The sequence below is a fragment of the Oncorhynchus mykiss genome, chromosome 17 (genome assembly GCF_013265735.2).
Source record: "Oncorhynchus mykiss isolate Arlee chromosome 17, USDA_OmykA_1.1, whole genome shotgun sequence".
Lineage (NCBI taxonomy): Eukaryota > Metazoa > Chordata > Actinopteri > Salmoniformes > Salmonidae > Oncorhynchus > Oncorhynchus mykiss.
In genome coordinates, this window is record NC_048581.1 from 31,183,620 (window position 1) to 31,207,145 (window position 23,526).

Here is a 23,526-nt window from a genome sequence, read left to right on the forward strand (position 1 = left end):
ATGGTCCTGTATGACAACAAATGTAGTTGTCAGAATGGATCACTGTATAATTCAATGTATTGATTTGTAGCAAACTTTCAAATAATTCACGTTGGGTTCGAACTTGATCATAATAAAGTAATTTTAGAGACCAAAACCTCCCTCAAAATGTTGGGGGCGTTCTGACGATTTAGAATTTATGTAGGCTTTCTTGGGCAAACCAGGGCTTTTGGCACCGCTAGGTTGCTACGAAGTAGACGACCAGCAGAGCTTGTTACTTCACACTCCAGACCAGAAACTGGGGCCCTGCTTTGGACATGTAGGGGTACTGTACACAAGTACAAATACATGTCCTTTTCTTTCATTCTACCAAACCATCTAACCACGGTTCACCTGTTCACCAAGTCCTCCTCCTGGCCTAACCAGGTACAATGCTGGGTGCTTTAATTTCAATGTTGTATTTCTGGGCAGAGCTGAGTAGTATTTATGAACATATATACTGTAGTATGTCTAAAAGTTGCAGTCTAATTTGATTCCTTTTATTATGTCATACATTTTACTGCAGTCCATCATCGCCACAGCGATAGTTGTGCAACATCATTATAAATCCATTTGCTGCCATCTCTATGTAATTGTGACTTGTCTAGTGTTACTGTTAATGGTGTTTGTCATCGTTGACACAATATGGCATGCGTTCCAAATGCCCCCCTTTTCCCTACATAGTGCATTACTTTTGACCAGAGCCCTGGTCAAAAGTAGTGCACTATTTAGGGAATAGGGTGCCATTTGGGACAGGCCATTATGGCTTAATAAGGCAGCGAGGGATCCCATGGCTCTTCATTAGCCTTCTAGTAATTAAATTATACCAGACTGACAGCAAACACTCACTTATTGAAGAGGGTTAATTACCGCTAAGATTCTGCAGCGTGAGAGAGAGATTCAAACCCACGCACGCATGCATACATGCGCGCACACACACACACACACACCATCACCTGTGGGTAGGGTGAAATTAAAATAAACACTTTCGTCACAGGACAGGGTGATAAAATGTCATGGCTGGGTGTTGGCACAAACACATCACAAACACATCCATCTTCCTCTGATCTAACAACCCTGGTGTCTGTCTGTTTAAATCCATTAACACAACTCTATGCAACAGTTCTCTGTTATGTCTATTCCCAACTCTATGCAACAGTTCTCTGTTATGTCTATTCCCAACTCTATGCAACTGTTCTCTGTTATGTATATTCCCAACTCTTTGCAACAGTTCTCTGTTATGTATATTCCCAACTCTTTGCAACTGTTCTCTCCTATATCTATTCCCAACTCTATGCAACAGTTCTCTCCTATATCTATTCCCAACTCTATGCAACAGTTCTCTCCTATATCTATTCCCAACTCTATGCAACTGTTCTCTGTTATGTCTATTCCCAACTCTATGCAACAGTTCTCTGTTATGTATATTCCCAACTCTATGCAACTGTTCTCTGTTATGTCTATTCCCAACTCTATGCAACAGTTCTCTGTTATGTCTATTCCCAACTCTATGCAACAGTTCTCTCCTATGTATATTCCCAACTCTATGCAACAGTTCTCTGTTATGTATATTCCCAACTCTATGCAACAGTTCTCTGTTATGTCTATTCCCAACTCTATGCAACAGTTCTCTCCTATATCTATTCCCAACTCTATGCAACAGTTCTCTGTTATGTCTATTCCCAACTCTATGCAACAGTTCTCTGTTATGTCTATTCCCAACTCTATGCAACAGTTCTCTGTTATGTCTATTCCCAACTCTATGCAACAGTTCTCTCATATGTCTATTCCCAACTCTATGCAACAGTTCTCTCCTATGTCTATTCCCAACTCTATGCAACAGTTCTCTCTTATGTCTATTCCCAACTCTATGCAACAGTTCTCTCCTATGTCTATTCCCAACTCTATGCAACAGTTCTCTCCTATGTCTATTCCCAACTCTATGCAACAGTTCTCTCCTATGTCTATTCCCAACTCTATGCAACAGTTCTCTCCTATGTCTATTCCCAACTCTATGCAACAGTTCTCTCCTATGTCTATTCCCAACTCTATGCAACAGTTCTCTCCTATGTCTATTCCCAACTCTATGCAACAGTTCTCTCCTATGTCTATTCCCAACTCTATGCAACAGTTCTCTCCTATGTCTATTCCCAACTCTATGCAACAGTTCTCTCTTATGTCTATTCCCAACTCTATGCAACAGTTCTCTGTTATGTCTATTCCCAACTCTATGCAGCAGTTCTCTCTTATGTCTATTCCCAACTCTATGCAACAGTTCTCTGTTATGTCTATTCCCAACTCTATGCAACAGTTCTCTCCTATGTCTATTCCCAACTCTATGCAACAGTTCTCTCCTATGTCTATTCCCAACTCTATGCAACAGTTCTCTCTTATGTCTATTCCCAACTCTATGCAACAGTTCTCTGTTATGTCTATTCCCAACTCTATGCAACAGTTCTCTGTTATGTCTATTCCCAACTCTATGCAACAGTTCTCTCCTATGTCTATTCCCAACTCTATGCAACAGTTCTCTCATATGTCTATTCCCAACTCTATGCAACAGTTCTCTCATATGTCTATTCCCAACTCTATGCAACAGTTCTCTCCTATGTCTATTCCCAACTCTATGCAACAGTTCTCTCCTATGTCTATTCCCAACTCTATGCAACAGTTCTCTCCTATGTCTATTCCCAACTCTATGCAACAGTTCTCTCCTATGTCTATTCCCAACTCTATGCAACAGTTCTCTCCTATGTCTATTCCCAACTCTATGCAACAGTTCTCTCCTATGTCTATTCCCAACTCTATGCAACAGTTCTCTCCTATGTCTATTCCCAACTCTATGCAACAGTTCTCTCCTATGTCTATTCCCAACTCTATGCAACAGTTCTCTCCTATGTCTATTCCCAACTCTATGCAACAGTTCTCTCCTATGTCTATTCCCAACTCTATGCAACAGTTCTCTCCTATGTCTATTCCCAACTCTATGCAACAGTTCTCTCCTATGTCTATTCCCAACTCTATGCAACAGTTCTCTCCTATGTCTATTCCCAACTCTATGCAACAGTTCTCTCCTATGTCTATTCCCAACTCTATGCAACAGTTCTCTCCTATGTCTATTCCCAACTCTATGCAGCAGTTCTCTCCTATGTCTATTCCCAACTCTATGCAGCAGTTCTCTCCTATGTCTATTCCCAACTCTATGCAGCAGTTCTCTGTTATGTCTATTGCCTATTCATCTACATTCATGCCATTTAATTCCTGCACAATTCCATTGATTAACTGTACTTACCCCCTTTTTTAGCGATGAGCCCCAAGTGTGTGGGCTTTGTACTCACACGTTAAAGGTGTAGTAAAGGGTTAATAAATGCCTTCTCCTTTGCTTGTGTTGTAGGAGATGAGAAGGGCCGTTGTTTCACCATTGAGTATGTGATGCCCACCAACGTGCAGCTGACTTCGGAGTCTACAGTTAGTGTGCTGAGTAAGTGAAGACTTGTCATACGCTCAACTCAGTGTCATCTTCCTCTGTTCCGGGGACATATCAAGTGTCTTAGAGTAGGAGTGCTGATTTAGGATCAGTTTGACCTTTTTAGATCACCATGTACAGTATGAGATAACATGGACAGGCGGATACGTTAGGAATACGGACTCTGGTCCCGAGCACAAACACACCTGTTCTGTTGTGGGAGGGCATAAAGGTAGGGCCAAGAGTTTTTCCTGGCTGTATGACCTGGCAAGTCATTAACGATCATATAACCAGAGCCCAGAGTTTTTCCAGATCAGATCACATGGTCAGGAAGAGCTCCTGGCCTAACTCCTAGGCCGCCAGACAGACTGCTGTCACTTTAGGCCTCGAGATATTTCTGTTGTTAAAATAAATAAGAAATAACTTTGACATAAAGTTCAGTGATAGATGAGGGGTATGCCTGAGGAGAGGAAGAACGTGCTTCGTTGTCAATCGCACAGGGTCCATTCTGATAATTCAACATGCCTTTTGTTTGACATTATCATAATGAAAAATAGTGAATTCTGTGGACAATGATGCGATGCACATACTGTATGTCATATACTTATGTCATTCCCCCAGAGAGACCAAAGGTACTCATGGTATGCATGGTGTATGCCAGGGGTAGGTAACTAGATTCAGCCGCGGGACAATTTTTGTCTGAGCGGATGGTTGATTATAATAATAGTGCAAATTGACCACAAGCCCAAAAAGAGATTTTGAATTTGAAAATAACAATTCCATACCTTCATTACATTGAGACACGATCACGTAAACTCAGCAAAAAAAGAAACATCTTCTCACTGTCAACTGCATTTACTTTCAGCAAACTTAAATCTGTTGTTCTGCCCCTGAACAGGCAGTTAACCCACTGTTCCTAGGCCGTCATTGAAAATAAGAATTTGTTCTTAACTGACTTGCCTAGTTAAATAAAGGTTAAAAAAGTGTAAATATTTGTATGAACATAAGATTCAACAACTGAGACATAAACTGAACAAGTTCCACAGAAAAGTAAGTCAGTATCTGGTGTGGCCACCAGTTACATTAAGTACTGCAGTGCATCTCCTCCTCATGGACTGCACCAGATTTGCCAGTTCTTGCTGTGAGATGTTACCCACTCTTCCACCAAGGCACCTGCAAGTTCCCGGACATTTCTGGGGGAAATACCCCTCTCCCTCTAATCCAACAGGTCCGAGACATTCTCAATGGGATTGAGATCCGGGCTGTTCGCTGACCATAGCAGAACACTGACATTCATGTCTTGCAGGAAATCACGCACAGAATGAGCAGTATGGCTGGTGGCATTGTCATGCTGGAGGGTCATGTCAGGATGAGCCTGCAGGAAGGGTACCACATAAGGGAGGATGTCTTCCCTCTAACACACAGAGTTGAGATTGCCTGCAATGACAACAAGCTCAGTCCGATGATGCTGAGGCACACCACCTCAGACCATGACGGACCCTCCACCTCCAAATCGATCCTGCTCCAGAGTACAGGCCTCGGTGTAACGCTCATTCCTTCGGCGATAAACACATATCCAACCATTACCCCTGGTGAGACAACCTTGACTCGTCAGTGAAGAGCACTTTTTGCCAGTCCTGTCCTGGCCTGCCTCCCTGTAGCGCTGTCTTAGACGTCTCACAGTACAGACATTGCAGTTTATTGTCCTGGCCACATCTGCAGTCCTCATGCCTCCTTGCAGCATGCCTAAGGCACGTTCACGCAGTGGAAATACTTGAACAGATTTGGTCAATTAAACCAATTTTTAGCTGAATGTTGCCAACCCCTACCGTATGCTCTGTGTAAGAGAAAATGTAGATCCATACGGCACAGGCTTGGGATGGACTGAATGGATGTAAAGTAGAGTAGTGCTACAGTGGTCCTAACTGACACACATCCACAGAATCCACACATCTCCCCCCATATAGATGTATGTTTTTGCTATTCCTGACTTGCCTCTGAGGCATGGCTCATTCCACTCTAACAAGGGATACGGGGGGAGATATGGAAAATGCAAGGCACAATTTCTTTTGCGAGAGATGTCCCTCAGGCCAAATGCAGATAGATACACACAGGATGGGTAATGCTCAGACAGGCACTAGGACCCTGGAGACACACTGTCAGAGGAGATGCAGTTTGAGTATATGTAAAATACAGTGAGATTCCCATAAGGCCTAAAGTGAAGAAGGGGAGAATGAAGATTTACAAAACTCAGAAAGCAGTAATAAGACCTGTGGGGTTCTGTCTCACAATTTAAATAATGTGCAAAAATCCACAGACCAGACAATTGTATTCATTGAACAAGCATGGGAAAATGGGAAACAAACCTTTTACATTGAAGATCTGTGAAGTTATCTGGATTTTTACGAATTATCTTTGAAAGTCCTGAGAAAGGGGCGTTTTCTTTTTTTGATGAGTTTATGATGACAGGAACCGAGAACTCCTCGCCATTTAAGCTGGCTTTCGAAGAGTGGGTCCACTGTTTAGAGAGAGCTCATCACCAAATCCTTGTCCTTACCGACCACTGAAATTTGGAGTACTTAAGAAGTGCTAAGAGGCTCAACCCCAGACAGGCTCACTGGGCGCTCTTCTTCACCCGCTTCAACTTCACCATCTGTCTGGCAAGAAAAATGTGACGGCCGATTCCTTATCCCGTCTATTTGACTCCCCTTCCTCTAACCCAGCTCCCGAGCCCATCCTGTCTCCGTCTTGTGTCGTGGGACCCATACAGTGGGAAATCCAATCAGCCATCCAAGAGGCCCTACGCCACGACCCAGCACCTCCCGACACCCCTGCAGGCAAGACCTACGTTCCGGCGTCCGTCAGACCCCAGCTAATGCAGTGGTACCATACCTCGCTGAGTTCTGGCCATCCCAGGATCACCCAGACCACGGAGCTACTGACACGCAAGTTCTGGTGGTCATCCCTAACAGCAGACGTCAGAGATTACGTGCTTTCCTGTCCCGTCTGTGCATGGGCAAAGAGCCCTCGCCAACTACCTACCGGTAAGCTCGAGCATTTACCTACACCACACAGACCGTGGTCCCACATCGCCATGAATTTCCTCACTGATCTGCTAAAATCTTGGGGCTTCACTACTATTTTAGTTGTAGTGGACCAGTTCTCCAAGGTGGGCCGACTCATCCCCCTTCCGTATCTACCTAATGCCATGGAAATGGCCGAGTGCATGTTCCAACAGGTGTTTCGTCTGTATGGGATCCCAGTTCGTCTCCAGGGTGTGGCGAGCCTTCTGCGACTGGCTGGGGGTCTCCATCAACCTATCCTCCGGATACCATCCCCAAGCCAACGGGCAGACGGAACACCTGAATCAGAAAATAGGGAAGTACCTTCGCCAACTCTGCACCCACCAACTACACGAGTGGAGTCGCTATCTAGCCTGGGCCGAATACGCACAGAACTCACTGGTGCATGCCTCACTCCATCGCACTCCTTTTCAGTTTGTCCTCGGACACCAACCCACGTGTTCCCATGGGAGACAGAGCCCGGAACTGTGCCTGACATCGATGAGTGGTTTCGACAGTGTCAGCAGGTTTGCGAGACAGCTCATCGGCACCTACATCAAGCTTCCCTCTCCCAGAAACGGTTCGCCGACCTACTCCGCTCTTCCAACCTGGGCAACGTGTGTGGCTCTCTACCCGGGACATTCAGTTTCGTGACCCCTGCAAAAAGTTCAGTCCCCGGTTCATTGGTCCTTTCAAAATTACACAACGCATCAATCCTGTCACCTACAGTCTCCAGTTGCTCCGCCATTACCGGATCTCCTCATCCTTCCATGTGTCCCATCTCAAGCCTGTGAGGTACAGTGGCTCACCCTCTCCATTTGATGTCGGCGGTGCACCGGCTTATTCCGCCAAGTCCTCCTTGACTCCAAGCGCCTGGGTGGTCGCATCCACTACCTGGTGGATTGGGAGGGGTACGGACCTGAAGAACGGTGCTGGATCCCCGCCCAGGACATCCTCGACCCAGCTATGATCCTGGCTTTCTACCGTAACTGTCCTGACCGCCCAGCTCCACGTCCCCAGGGAGGCCCCCTGCCCAGCTTCCTAAGCCATCAAGAGCCGCCCATGGAGGGGGGTACTGTAACGTCTGCTTCCAACTCACTCTCAAACACATAGATCCCCTGAACGCAGCTCACTTTCCAGCCCACTTTCCAGCTCACACTCTCAAACACATAGATCCCCTGAACACAGCGCACTCTCCAGATCCCAATCACCTGATTTCTGATCACCTGTTCACACACCTGTCTGTCATAATCACACACTATTTAGTTCAGTTCTTTGCACCCCATCATTGTGAGGTCTTGTTTGTTTTGTGACACACTTCGGAGCTCTATTTTTCCCATGATTTAATCCTCCTGTGCATGATAGTTTTGGCTTGCCTCATTAACAACGGCTTTTGACTAATCCCTGCCTGTACTTTAGCCTATCGGATTTCCTGATCTCCTGGACAACGTTACTAGCCTTTTCCCTGACTGTACTGTTGCCATTTACAAGCCCCTGTGTATGACCTTCTGCCTGCCCCTGGACCCAGCTACCTGCCTCCTCTTGTGGTCCTTTACAATAAACACCTGCTGCGCCCTGTGCTTGAAATCAGCTCTCTGTCTCCCATCGTGTTCATTACAGCTGTAGCATAGACCTGCTTCTTTACCCAGGCTATGAAATTTGACCTATGGTCTGCTTCATAGCACAGTTGTTTATGTATTTATTTAGCCTGGCAAGTCAGTTAAGAACAAATTCTTATTTACCATGATGACCTACCAAAAGGCCTCCTGCGGGGACGGCGGCTGGAATTAAAAATACAAAAATAAATCAAATATAAATATAGGACAAAACACACATCACGACAAGAGACAACACTGCATGAAGAGAGACCTAAGACGGCAACATAGCAAGGCAGCAACACAACATGATACATGGTAGCAGCACAAAACATGGTACAAACATTATTGGGCACAGACAACAGCGCAAAGGGCAAGAAGGTTGAGACAACAATACATCATGCAAAGCAGCCACAACTGTCAGTAAGAGTGTCTTTGCCATGATTGAGTCTTTTGAATGAAGAGATTGAGATAAAACTGTCTAGTTTGAGTGTTTTGTGCAGCTTGTTCCAGTCGCTAGCTGCAGCGAACTGAAAAGACGAGCAACCCAGGAATGTGTGTGCTCTGGGGACCGTTAACAGAGAGTGACTGGCAGAACGGGTGTTGTATGTGGAGGATGAGGGCTGCAGTAGATATCTCAGATAGGGGGGAGTGAGGCCTAAGAGGGTTTTATAAATAAACATCAACCAGTGGGTCTTGCGACGGGTATACAGAGATGACCAGTTTACAGAGGAGTATAGAGTGCAGTCATGTGTCCTATAAGGAGCATTGGTGGCAAATCTGATGGCCGAATGGTAAAGAACATCTAGCCGCTCGAGAGCACCCTTACCTGCCGATCTATAAATTATGTCTCTAATCTAGCATGGGTAGGATGGTCATCTGAACCAGGGTTAGTTTGGCAGCTGGGGTGAAAGAGGAGCGATTACAATAGAGGAAACCAAGTCTGGATGTTACTTTAGCCTGCAGCGTTGATATATGCTGAGAGAAGGGCAGTGTACAGTCTAGCCATACTCCCAAGTACTTGAATGAGGTGACTACCTTAAGCTCTAAACCCTCAGAGGTAGTAATCACACCTGTGGGGAGAAGGGCATTCTTCTTACCAAACCACATTTGGACCAGTTTTGGAGGTGTTCAGAAAAGGGTTAAGGGTAGGGAAAGCTCGTTGGACACCAAGAAAGCTTTGTTGTAGAGCATTTAACACAATCCAGGGAGGGGCCAGCTGAGTATAAGACTATCATCTGTATATAAATGGATGAGAGAGCTTCCTACTGCCTGAGCTATGTTGTTGATGTAAATTGAGAAGAGCGTGGGGCTTAGGATTGAGCCTTGGGGTACTCCCTTGGTGGCAGGCAGTGGCTGAGACAGCAGATTTTCTGACTTTATACACTGCACTCTGAGGTAGTTAGCAAACCAGACCAAAGACCCCTCAGAGACACCAATACTCCTTAGCCGGCCCACAAGAATGGAATGGTCTACCATATCAAAAGATTTGTCCAAGTAAATAAAAATAGCAGCACAACATTGCTTAGAATCAAGCGCAATGGTGATATAACCATAACCTGGGCAGAAACCAGATTGCATACCCAAGATAATACTATAGACATCAAGAAAGCCAGTCAGTTGATTATTGATGAGTTTTTCCCAACACTTTTGATAAACAGGGCAAAATAAAATTAGGCCTATAACAGTTAAGATCAGCTTGATCTCCCCTTTAAATAAAGGACAGACCGTGGCTGCCTTCCAAGCAATGAGAACCTCCCCAAAAAGGGGGGAAGAGTTTAAAAAGGTTGGAGATAGGCTTGGCGATGATAGGGGCAGCAACCTTAAAGAAGAAAGGGTCTAAACCATCTGACTGTTTTTTGGGGGGGTCAAGTTTCAGGGGCTCCTTTAGCACCTCGGACTCAGTGACTCCCTGCAGGGAGAAACTTTGTTGCGGGGCAGGGGAAAAAGAGGGCGAAACATCGGGGATAGTCACATTAAAGGGGTGGGAGATTTTTTTAATTTTACCTTTATTTAACCAGGTAGGCAAGTTGAGAACAAGTTCTCATGTACAATTGCGACCTGGCCAAGATAAAGCAAAGCAGTTCGACACATACAACGACACAGTTACACATGGAGTAAAACAAACATACAGTCAATAATACAGTATAAACAAGTCTATATACGATGTGAGCAAATGAGGTGAGATAAGGGAGGTAAAGGCAAAAAAAAGGCCATGGTGGCAAAGTAAATACAATATAGCAAGTAAAACACTGGAATGGTAGATTTGCAGTGGAAGAATGTGCAAAGTAGAAATAAAAATAATAAATAATAAAAATAAATACAGTAGGGAAAGAGGTAGTTGTTTGGGCTAAATTATAGGTTGGCTATGTACAGGTGCAGTAATCTGATGAGGGATGAGGAAATGTTGGATGGGCAAGGAGGCATGGCTGAGTCTTAATGAAGTGGTGATTAAAGAACTTCTTGAGGTCTGACCCACAGAGAGAGAACTGCTCCTTAAACTAACTTTGGCCTTCCGGATAGCCTGAGTGCACTTATTTCTCATTTGCCTGAACAAGAGTCAGTCAGCCTGAGTATGCGTATGCCGAGCCTTTCACCAAATGTAATTCTTGAGGTGGAGTAACTCTAAAAGATCACTGTCGAACCAGGGGCTGAACATGTTTTTAATTCAATTTTTTTTTAATGGGGGCGTGTTTGTTAATTAACAATACCACTGAAAATATCAAAAAAGAAGGTCCAAGCATCTTCGATAGTGGGGATCAAGTGGATTCTATGCCAGTTCACGAAGGAAGGCTTGCTCATTAAAGTATTTTAGCAAGTGTCTATGAAAAATCAGGACAGGTCGTTTCACTGAGCCGCCATTACAAACACAGGCTGTAAAACAGTGATCACTAGGGTCATTACAGAAAACACCAGAGTGATACCTATCAGGATTATTTGTGAGGATAACATCAAGAAGAGTAGCCTTTTCTGGGAGTTGGAGTCATACCTTGCGGGATTGGTAATAATCTGAGAGAGATTTAGGGAGTCCCATTGCTTTAGGACTTGGTCAGGTGGTTTAAGCATGTCCCAGTTTAGGTCACCTAGCAGGACACATTCAGACTTGGTGTAGGGGGCCAGGAGAGAGCTTAGGGCAGGTAAGGTACAGGCCGGTGCTGATGGAGGACGATAGCACCCAGCAACAGTCTGACTTGGAGACAACCGAGCACGGAAGGTGATCCTTGGTTAAGATTGCCACTCCCCCACCTTTGGAAGATCTGTCTCGCTGAAAAAGGTTATAACCAGAAAACATCCGTATTCAAAACACTCTCTTAACCACGTCTCAGTAATGACCAACACATGTGGATTGGAGCTGTGAACCCACACTTTCAATTGATCCATTTTAGGTCATAAGCTTCTAGTGTTAACGTGCAGAAAACCCAGGCTTTTACGAGAGCAGAAGTCAGTGAAGCAGATATTAGAGCACAAGTCAGAATTGGGGCTTGCAGTTATATTGTTATGGTTAATGGAAAATCCAGGGAGAAACCATTCTCACAGTGGGGGTCCCAGCAACATCTCCTTAAATTGAGATGCCTGTGGAGACATCCCAGGCAGTGGAACCACCCCTTGGTGTGTGCAAATGGAATGACACCAGGAACAGAGGTAGCTATATTGCTCCTTGTTTGTCAGAGACCTCAAGTGAGAAAAAAAGTTCCAAAACCAATTTAACCAGGAAACAAATCTAGTGTTTGCTATATGCTATTCACTGCTTTAGGGTTCTTTTACTGAGTCAAAGCACAACATGATTTGATTATCTCAGTGTTTAGATAACACATTTAATTGACTCATATTTAAAAACTCTTCGCAGAACACAGACTCATCACAATAGATTGACTTGGATGAATTGACACAATTGACTGAATAAATGAATGAAAAAACTCATGAACAAACTTACTAAATGTATCATCCATTCATTCTCCTTCCCCTGTTCCAGAGATGATCCGTTCAGCCACTCCCTTCCCCCTGGTTAGTCTCTTCTTCTTGTTCATCGGTTTTGTCCTGAGCAACATCGGACATATCCGGCCCCACCGCACCATCCTGGCCTTCATCTCCGGAATCTTCTTCATCCTCTCAGGTAAATGACATATCACTTCTGTGGATGCATTTTGTTGAAACAAGAGATACTTCACATTATTTATTGAGTTTAAGTGCCAGTTTCCTGGACACATATTGAACCTAGTCCTGGACTAATAAACTATTTAAATGGAGAATCTCTGTTAGGCGGAGCGGCACAGGGGAACCCAAGAGCAGACTCAGACGAAGAAACGGGGATGAAATGAACCAAGGTATTTAGTGTAACACAGAGAGATATGGAGTGCAGATCCGGGGAAGCTCGGATGAGTTGTAGGAAACTAGATGTGGAGGCTGAGGTTGGAGTGAGCTTGGTTGGGACAGGGTAAACGGGTCCAGAGGGGAATCCAATGGAGTGGTGGTGTGGTGAATCCAGAACAGGGTAGCAGGGTGGTGAGATGTGGGACAGGAGCCAGAGTCAGAGTGGAAAAATGAGCAGCGATTACCTTCTGGCAGAGTGGAAGTGGCAGGACTGAGTATTTGTAGAGGTCTTGATTCTGGAACGGGTTGCAGCTGGTGGGGGAGACACCTGTCTCCAACCACACAATCACACACAGAGAGGGAGAGAGTGTACTGGGGGAGTGGCTGCAAGTCAAGGAGACACCGGATGAACACGTGGGCGTAGCAGGAGCAGATGTGACAGATCTTCATGGACAATGTGTGTTAGTCCAGGACTAGGTTTAATCTGTGTCAAGGAAACTGGCTCAATATGGTTTAATTTTAAATCCCCAGGACACATTCTTTGGTTTTTCATCTAGTAGTGATTTGCATGCACAATTGTTACTGGCATTACCATAGAATGCAGCCCTTGTTGCGTAGTAACAGGAAATTGGGGTCCTGTATCAGTGATCACACCATGACAGCTGCTCCCCCCCACACACACACATTTTTTTTTCTCCATCCCTCCTCTCGCTCTGCTAGGTCTGTCTCTGGTGGTGGGCCTGGTGTTGTACATCTCCAGTATTAATGATGAGATGTTGAACAGGACCAAGACCAACGAGGCCTACTTCAGTTACCAGTATGGCTGGTCCTTCGCTTTCGCTGCCATCTCCTTCCTGCTCACTGAGGTAACTTCCTCCTTGCTTCTTCATTACATTGTGGGCCCAATCCCAAATCCACCCCCATAGCCTAACCTACCCCTAGAGCCTATGCATTTTGCTTACACCTGTCAATGTAGAGTAGTACATAGGGCAGCATTTCCCAAAATGCACGTTTTGGTTAATTTTGCCCTAGCACTACACATCTGATTCAAATAATCAAAGCTTGATGATTAGTTGATTATTTGAATCGCCTGTATAGTGCTAAGGTAAAAAAAAAAAAAACGTGGCATCCCGAGGACAGAGTTTGGGAAATGCTGACATATGGTCTAGGGGTCTATGTAGAACAAATATTTTTGCGCAATGACCCATATTCTTAAGTCTGATACAGATAAGGGGACATCTAGGTTGATTGGGCAATTAACTGTTCCTCAAGGCACAACCCTGCAGTTGTGCTATCATTTGTTGAAGAGTTATCCTGCTCCCTTGCATCTGTCATGTATCTCCAGACGGCCGGCGTCATGTCCGTCTACCTGTTCATGAAGCGCTACACGGCCGAGGAGATGTACAGACCCCACCCGGGCTTATACGGGCCGCGCCACAGCAACTGCTCTGACTACTCTGGTCAGTTCCTCCACCCGGACACCTGGGACCAGCACGGCCGCAGCCCCTCCAGCATCTCCAGCGAAGCCTCGCTCCAGATGAACCACTCCCTCCACTCCAACTACCCAGCGCTCCTCAAGTGTCCCGAGTATGACCGCATGTCCTCCTCCCCATGCTGAGGCCTGCGTGAAGCCCTGGAGCCTGGGCAGTGGGTTGTACACACATCCCCAGGAAGGGAGAGTCTGGCTGAGGTGGTAGACTAGGTTGGTCGGTCTGGAGGAGGGCGATTGGGCGGGCTGATGGGGAGGCGCCTAGGCTGTGTTTTGTGAGAGAGGGGGGGCGTATCTTTTTCCATGTGTGTGACGACCTCTTTTGAAGTCCTCTTGTAGTGCAGTTTTCTGAATTTTGACACATTTGGGAGATGGCGACCCCCACAGCCGACCTTCCATGTCTGGTTTTACTCAAAGTACAGTAGAAGTAGTGATTCTCAATCAGACCTGGTTCACCTTCACCGTACAGTACGTTCTCCATCTTGGTCAATATAGAAGCCGATGTCTCCCCGGTAACCCACGTAGGTCTTCTGTCAACTGTATAACTTGTAAGATAATATACTATAAGTGGGTAGATTGAAAGTGAAAAGTTTCTCTCTTTATTATCTATTTATTTTGACTGTGGGTTTAATCGTCCCGTCAGAGAGCAGGATGTTCATTACACGTCATTTATCAATTTTTTTTTTTTTTTTTTTCATGTCCATCTCACGCTCAGCACTGTTGTACTGTTAATAAAGACAGAGATAATGTTTGTATATGTTTGAATGGAAAGAAACCAGGAAGCTATTACTACATCCATGGAGTCCAAATGGAGTCCCTGCAGAATTACAGTATGTACATAATGCAGTGGAAAGGGAGGGGTGTAAAGGGATGATAAAGGGAGAGAGAAAAGAGAATAGTGTGTGTAAAGCCCCAGAACATGGTTTGATGGTCATTGTGACCATCAGATATGGAGAGCCAGTTTGAATGTAATATAGCTGATGAAGAATGCAAAGTTGATATAAGCTAATCCTGATTTTGCTGTTAATAGTGCACCAGGCACATATACACTACCGGTCAAAAGGGTTTTTATTTTGTTTTTACTATTTTCTACATTGTAGAATCACAGTGAAGACATCAAAACTATGAAATATCATATACAGTATGTAATCATGTAGTAACCAAAATATTTTATAGTTGAGATTCTTCAAATAGCCACCCTTTGCTGATGACAGCTTTGCACACTCTTAGCATTCTCTCAACCAGCTTCACCTGGAATGCTTTTCCAAACGTCTTGAAGGAGATCCAACATATGCTGAGCACTTGTTGGCTGTTTTTCCTTCACTCTGCAGTCCGACTCATCCCAAACATCTCAATTTGATTGAGGTTGGGGGATTGTTGAGGCAAGGTCATCTGATGCAGCACTCCATCACTCTCCTTCTTGTTCAAATAGTCCTTACACAGCCTGGAGGTATGTTGGGTTATTGTCCTGTTGAAAAACAAATGATAGTCCCACTAAGCCCAAACCAGATGGGATGGCGTATCACTGCAGAATGCTGTGAAGTAATGGACTGTTGTTTCTCTTTGCTTATTTGAGCTGTTCTTGACATAATGCCAAGAGTGTGCAAAGCTGTCATCAAGGTAAAGGGTGGCTTTTTGAAGAATCTCAAATATAAAATATATTTTGTTTAACACTTTTGGTTACTACATGATTCCATATGTGTTATTTCATTGTTTTGATGTCTTCACTATTATTCTACAATGTAGAAAATATAAAAAATAAAGAAAAACCCTTGAATGAGTAGCTGTTCTAAAATGTTTGGCCGGTAGTGTACCTGTAAAAGAATCTGCTTTTTGGCAATGGAGTAAATCACTGGAAATGTCAAATGTATATTTAAAACAAGTTTTCTATCAGATTGCATATGCATAGTTACACAGGGGGGTCAGGTAGCCTAGTGGTTAGAGAGTTGGGCCAGTAACCAAAAGGTTGCTAGATCAAATCCCCAAGCTGACAAGGTAAAAATTTGTTGTTCTGCCCCTGAACAAGGCAGTTAACCCACTGTTCCTAGGCCGTCATTGTAAATAAGAATTTGTTCTTAACTGGCTTAGATAAATAAAGGTTAAATAGAAAATTAAATAAAAAATAAATGTAAGCAGTTTATCTTTGGATTGTTGGCTGTGTCCCAAATGGCACCCTATGGCCCTGGCCAAAAGTAGTTTGCTATGTAGGGAATAGGGTGCCATTGGGAATTGGACATTGATTAAGGAGAGACTCTGTTAGAAAAAAATCTTACTGTGTTAAATGTGACTAACTTGAAAATACATCTTGTCTCATATACATATATTTAAGTTATAGTATTTATGCCATAGTAAGACCTCATTATTTGTTCAATCTTTGTATATTTTAAAGTCAATTATCAATCTAGAGGACACAACTATTGTCGATGTTCAATGTTGCGACTGATGTTAATATTGTTAATAAATAACAATTACTATGTTTTTTCTTGTTAAGTGGTCTCATTGACAGCCTAGAAGTTTCTACCCACAGTGCGCAAATTGCAAGGGGGGGGATAGAGAAAAAGGAGAAGGGTATTGGAGTGGAGTGGAGAAGCGTGTGGCTCAGTCTGAAAACATCCGATAGTGTTGTGGTTGTTCAACAGGCAACATTTCCACATTGGATCTTCATATATTTTGAGAAAAAAATCAAAATGTTAAAACTGCCAAACAAATATGAACTATCTCCACATTGTCAAACACTATTTGAGTTGTTTCTTCAGATTAGAACAGTCTTCTCGTTACAATGTATTTGTGTTAACACTGTATATATTTAATCATAAACATGTACATAGACTGAAATCAATTTTGTATAGACTATTACACGTGTAGGTTATAACCGTCTGGATGTTCTACTCATTGGTAGCCATGGTAAGCCATAGAACCATTCATTTATGCAGTATATCTATTATGCCTGTGGTTATAGCTGCGTTGCCTCTTGCATCGCATATTCAAAATGTGAGCTTTTGCATTTGTTGTAATACGCATAATATTGTAGAAAATATTAAAGTCAGAGAAGAAGTCATTGGAGATGTTGAAATGTAATTTTTTTATTTTTACAAAGAGTAATTTTCATGATGTTCGGTGTGCAATCTACTGTATTATATCTCTGTTGAAAATAAATAAATAACTGCTGTATTTGATGAAGTACCTCAAGGTGGAACTTCTTGTCTCCTCTTAAAATAAATGAATGTGTCCACTTTATACTGCACTACCTCAAGAGACAGATTTTCTCAAATCAAATGTTATTTGTCACATGCTTGGTAAACAACAGGTGTATACTAACAGTGAAATGCTTACTTCCCAGCAACGCAGAGAGAAATAATAGAGGAATAAATAAAAAAGAGTAATGATATGTGTATGGATTATCTGTTGATTTGTGTGATGTGCTGCACATGGTCTCCCTGTAGTATAGTGGTTCCAGGGATACTAGGACTCCTGTGGGGGTACTTGGCCTATCCGTAGGGGTAAGATTCGTGAGACCATAGGACTACTGGTAAAATACACATGAGGGGGTATTCCGGGCAGAGAGAACTTCACTAACCAAAAAAAGTAGGGAACCGCTGGTCTAGCAGTACAGTACAGTGCCGTATATTTTGTACACTGCATGGCCAATGCTCTTTAATAGTATAGTAATTGATGAAGAATTCCCTTTAGACTATTGAGATATCCCCCTTTTTAGGGTATTGAGATGTGCCCATTTTACACTTTTGTCCCCATTTTAAGAGTATTGAGATGCACCCCTCATGAGTTTTGAGATGCACTCTTTTTAACACATAATGGGGGCTGATTCAGACCCGAGTGATGCGTACTTAAATGGAACATAATGCCCTTTTCATGCACATTCCTCGATGTGTATTCTGACCGTGAACTTAACGCACACAGCAAATCCACTGGACTCACTTCGCTTAGTGCTGACGCTGTTACACTTTCTCAGTGTAAGAAATTAACACTTGTAGTGTTACAGTAAATACTTTTTTGGGGTGTTTTAACACTGTATGGTGTAAAGCCTAATTTGCATATTTCTCAGGTTGCATTTTCTTTTTGAATTAATTAAGTTAACACCCATGACTGTATTTGTTTGTGACAGAGACATGATTGTTGAACTCTTTCCTTTTAAAGGCCTCAGACTTTCCCCAAGTGAGTTCCTGGGTGAATGTTACCATTAAAATTATACTCTGACAACATATTACATGTATCATAAGGTCTTACTTATTGGCCTAGTTGATGATATAATTTAACCCTCACACAGTGGTGTTAGGAAACCCCTTGTTTACAGGCCACATCGGGCCTGCAAGTCACATTATGCTGGCTTGCAAAGTGATGTTTAATTCCTATTGGAATCCAGCTAGAGTTGGACTTTTTATTCACCCGCAAGCTGCATTCAGAATGACTGTCAGGGTTAGTTTAGTTTATTAATTCAACCATTTAAAAAAAACAAGCACACATAAAACTTAAAAGCCATACATGCACATGAATAAAATCATCAAGGATAACGCACAAAGTCTGGGACTTATTTCCATTGTGGTCCTCTTGAGACAAGATGGCTAGACAAGATGGAACACAGTACGGCAGTGAAATAATAAAACAAAAACAGAGGAGAAGAACATCTATCTCATCATTCCAGTTACATCATAGGGGTTATTCATATGGGCACCGAAGACATCAAACATATTTTGACTTTATTTTTAAAGCTGTCCAGAGAGGATGTTGTCCAGAGGAGACTTCATTAAAAAAAACTACCGTAACCATTTAAACCGGAACAAGCATTTCAGTAATAGGTGCAATAAATCAAATTAACTGATTGGATTATTTGTTTTAAATGTACTGTCGGGTTCGATCCTCGGCTGTATCACAACCGGCCGTGATCGGGAGTCCCATAGGGCAGCGCACAATTGACCCAGCGTCGTCCGGGTTAGGGGAGGGTTTGGCCGCGGGGGCTTTCCTTGACTCATTGCGTTCTAGCGACTCCTTGTGGGGGGCCGGGCACCTGCTGGCTGACCTCGTTGTTAGGTGAATGGTGTTTCCTCTGACACGGTGCGGCTGGCTTCCAGGTTTAAGTGGGCGGGTGTTAAGAAGCGCAGCTTGGCGAGTCATGTTTCAGAGGACACATCACTCGACCTTCGCCTCCCGAGCCCATTGGGGAGTTGCAGCGATGAGACAAGATCGAAATTGGGGAGAAAAAGGGGGTAACATACTACAGTGCCTTGCGAAAGTATTCGGCCCCCTTGAACTTTGCGACCTTTTGCCACATTTCAGGCTTCAAACATAAAGATATAAAACTGTATTTTTTTGTGAAGAATCAACAACAAGTGGGACACAATCATGAAGTGGAACGACATTTATTGGATATTTCAAACTTTTTTAACAAATCAAAAACTGAAAAATTGGGCGTGCAAAATTATTCAGCCCCTTTACTTTCAGTGCAGCAAACTCTCTCCAGAAGTTCAGTGAGGTTCTCTGAATGATCCAATGTTGACCTAAATGACTAATGATGATAAATACAATCCACCTGTGTGTAATCAAGTCTCCGTATAAATGCACCTGCATTGTGATAGTCTCAGAGGTCCGTTAAAAGCGCAGAGAGCATCATGAAGAACAAGGAACACACCAGGAAGGTCCGAGATACTGTTGTGAAGAAGTTTAAAGCCGGATTTGGATACAAAAAGATTTCCCAAGCTTTAAACATCCCAAGGAGCACTGTGCAAGCGATAATATTGAAATGGAAGGAGTATCAGACCACTGCAAATCTACCAAGACCTGGCCGTCCCTCTAAACTTTCAGCTCATACAAGGAGAAGACTGATCAGAGATCAGATGGCACCCTATTCCCTACATAGTGCACTACTTTTGACCAGGGCTGGTCGAAAGTAGTGCACGAAGTAGGGAACAAAGTGCTATTTGGGATGCACCCTGTGTGGATAAACAGAGCGAACATCATCCACCTTTTCGAGATCCAAATGTGATGACATGCAGAAGATGGGGAGCTGTGGCACTGTACTACAATGCCATCTAGTGTTGGTTGTAGAAAGACAGGTCAGGGCTTCATCTACAGAAGCACCATTCAGTGTCACTGAAAACACGTTATATCATCTACATTGTGATCATTCTATATTTACCATGTTAAACTAAAACAAAAACTGTCTCAACAAAGACATTCAAATATTTGTCCAAAACATATCAACTGTGGACCATGGAGGAAAAAACATTCATCTTGGGTGAAATATCAACCTTTCAACTGAGTGATTATTACAATGAGATCTTTTTACACCGTCTTCATCTGTGACGCCTCAGTCCTAGCCTCTGGGTGACAGGAGAACTGAGGAAGGTCAGAGGATACTCACACTAAACTCTAACACTAATGTTGAAACATGTTTAGCATAAACCTGCCGTGCATGTACACACACACACACATAGAAAGAAAACACAGTAATCATCAATGTGACAACGATGTCAGGACCCTGTACATACATCTGTCAGCTTCACCGTGGGACATTGTGGCCCTCTGTCAGTGCCACCGTGGGGACATTGTGACCCTCTGTCAGCGCTACCGTGGGGACATTGTGGCCCTTAGTCAGCACCACCGTGGGGACATTGTGGCCCTCTGTCAGCGCCACCGTGGGGACATTGTGGCCCTCTGTCAGCGCCACCGTGGGGACATTGTGGCCCTCTGTCAGCGCCACCGTGGCCGTCCATCTGGAATAGATGGTGATCAGCTTTCTGTTTACTTTCTCAACATCACCAGAAGGCACAGGTGAACTGAAGGTCTCCGAACAGTCTGCCGAGGTGAGCTAACAGGTCTCCGAACAGTCTGCCGAGGTGAGCTAACAGGTCTCAGAACAGTCTGCCAAGGTGAGCTAACAGGTCTCCGAACAGTCTGCCGAGGTGAGCTAACAGGTCTCAGAACAGTCTGCCGAGGTGAGCTAACAGGTCTCAGAACAGTCTGCCGAGGGAGTGAAGGAATGAGGAGAGGGGGCGAGAAATAGAGGGGGATGAGGGAAGATAGGAAGAGAGAGGGATGGCTAAAGGAGAGGGCGGGTGCATTATTCAACTCTACTTCGCCCAAACCAGCTATTGATCAGGAATTCTGAGATAGAGGCCTCCCGAGTGCTCGAGGCGCTACTACAGACCTGGGTTCCTTCCCGGGCTGTGCCACAACCGGCCGTGACTGGGAGTCCCATAGGAAGGCGCACTATTGGCCCAGCGTTGTCCGGGTTAGGGGAGGGTTTAGCTGGGGGGAGGCTTTACTTGGCTCATCGCGCTCTAGCGACTCCTTGTGGCGGGCCGGGTGCCTGCGGGCTGACCCCGGTCGCCAGTTGAACAGTGTTTCCTCTGACAAATTGGTGCGGCGCGTGTTCAGGAGCGAGGTTAGGCGGGTCATGTTTCGACGGATGCATAACTCCACCTTTGCCTCTCCTGAGCCCGTTGGGGAGAAAAATAAGAACGCTGAGATAGACCTCATTAGACAAGGACTATTATGATTACTATGGCCCTGGATGCCCTCTTCCTCAATAGCCTTACATAACCCCACTGTATATCACTGTACATGAAGGCCCTGAGACTATATGTTACAGGCTAACTAAAGCTACATTCTTGAATGTAAGAACTTCCAGCAATGGGCCCATTGTGAAAGAGGGTAAGGTTGACTAACCATCAAGCTACCAACACATTTGACATCTATTACCAACTGGGGTAATTTTGACCCCAAGAAGAAACTATTGGGGAAATCAACAGTCGTAGCAAAGCAAGACTCAAACAGACTTATTTTTGCAAAATTACACAAATTAGCACATTCTGTCAAATGAAAATACACATTTTTCCTTTTTGTAATGTGAAACTTGTTTTCTAAAGTACACTCTACATTAGTACTATGCTGAATAAAAATATAAATGCAACATGTAAAGATCATATGACAACATGAGCTAAAATAAAAGATCCCAGAAATGTTCCATGCACACAAAATATATATTTCTTTCAAATCTTGGGCACAAATTTGTTTACATCCCTGTTAGTGATCAATTTGAAGTAAATATCAGCCTGTAATATTTATGTGGTAAAAAAACTTTCATTAAGGGGGCAGTACACCAACATTTGAAATTCTTAATTTTACTGGCAAAAAGTGATTCAATTCACTTTAAGAAAGTGATCCTGAGAGACATTGACCAAAAACATGCCTTCGTTTTCTTTATTTACTTACCCCACAGCCAGCATCAGCATCGCTTCTAGTGAAACAATATCATAACAAGTTGCACATAGAATATTGGAGGATATTATAGGAATTCGGGTATTTATACAACAGTGCCGTTCAAGATGAGGGAGGACTTTTTTTTTCACGAGCATGGCCTTATTTCTATTACAGCATATTGGATGACTGTCATTCATATTCCATTCACCCAGTTCAGTGTAACAGCGATAGGTTTAGGCTACTATATGATACAAAAATTTGCCCTGTACCCATCATGACGTTGCTACAACCTAGCCTATGAATGAACGTTTAGGTGACAGAGAGTAACACATTCAATACTGCCTTGCAGAATCTTGCCTGCATCTAGCTGATCTAGGGTGTAATCATTAGTCCAACAGTTGCAAACAAGAGTTTCTATTTGACAAATTCAAGTGTGTGTATCCCTGTTTCGTTCTGTTTGCTTCCGTTTAAGAAACATTTCAACAGAATTGGTGGAATGAATTCACCCTTGATCACGCGTAAACACAGTTCACTTTCATAGCAGCCATGTTGTATTCCTTCTTGCATCTACAGTGCCTTGCGAAAGTATTCGGCCCCCTTGAACTTTGCGACCTTTTGCCACATTTCAGGCTTCAAACATAAAGATATAAAACTGTATTTTTTGTGAAGAATCAACAACAAGTGGGACACAATCATGAAGTGGAACGACATTTATTGGATATTTCAAACTTTTTTAACAAATCAAAAACTGAAAAATTGGGCGTGCAAAATTATTCAGCCCCCTTAAGTTAATACTTTGTAGCGCCACCTTTTGCTGCGATTACAGCTGTAAGTCGCTTGGGGTATGTCTCTATCAGTTTTGCACATCGAGAGACTGAAATTTTTTCCCATTCCTCCTTGCAAAACAGCTCGAGCTCAGTGAGGTTGGATGGAGAGCATTTGTGAACAGCAGTTTTCAGTTCTTTCCACAGATTCGATTGGATTCAGGTCTGGACTTTGACTTGGCCATTCTAACACCTGGATATGTTTATTTTTGAATCATTCCATTGTAGATTTTGCTTTATGTTTTGGATCATTGTCTTGTTGGAAGACAAATCTCCGTCCCAGTCTCAGGTCTTTTGCATACTCCATCAGGTTTTCTTCCAGAATGGTCCTGTATTTGGCTCCATCCATCTTCCCATCAATTTTAACCATCTTCCCTGTCCCTGCTGAAGAAAAGCAGGCCCAAACCACGATTCTGCCACCACCATGTTTGACAGTGGGGATGGTGTGTTCAGGGTGATGAGCTGTGTTGCTTTTACGCCAAACATAACATTTTGCATTGTTGCCAAAAAGTTCCATTTTGGTTTCATCTGACCAGAGCACCTT

The 23,526-nt window shown here is 43.6% G+C and overlaps 1 protein-coding gene across 2 annotated transcripts in view; it reads left to right on the forward strand.

Annotated features, from left to right (window-relative positions):
* The window catches only part of LOC110493704 (voltage-dependent calcium channel gamma-5 subunit), a 32,421-nt gene extending 17,318 nt beyond the window's left edge, over window positions 1-15,103 (forward strand). Inside the window, exons 3-6 of one of the 2 annotated variants that reach the window (XM_021568120.2) lie at window positions 3,413-3,499; window positions 12,115-12,255; window positions 13,173-13,318; window positions 13,798-15,103. In XM_021568120.2, the coding sequence (XP_021423795.2) occupies window positions 3,413-3,499; window positions 12,115-12,255; window positions 13,173-13,318; window positions 13,798-14,070 (647 nt within the window). In that variant the 3' untranslated portion in view covers window positions 14,071-15,103. Of the gene's footprint in view, window positions 1-3,412; window positions 3,500-6,207; window positions 7,693-12,114; window positions 12,256-13,172; window positions 13,319-13,797 lie in introns of those variants that run through there. The other variant, XM_036949698.1, reaches the window with a different exon arrangement.
* The last annotated feature ends 8,423 nt before the right edge of the window (window positions 15,104-23,526 follow it).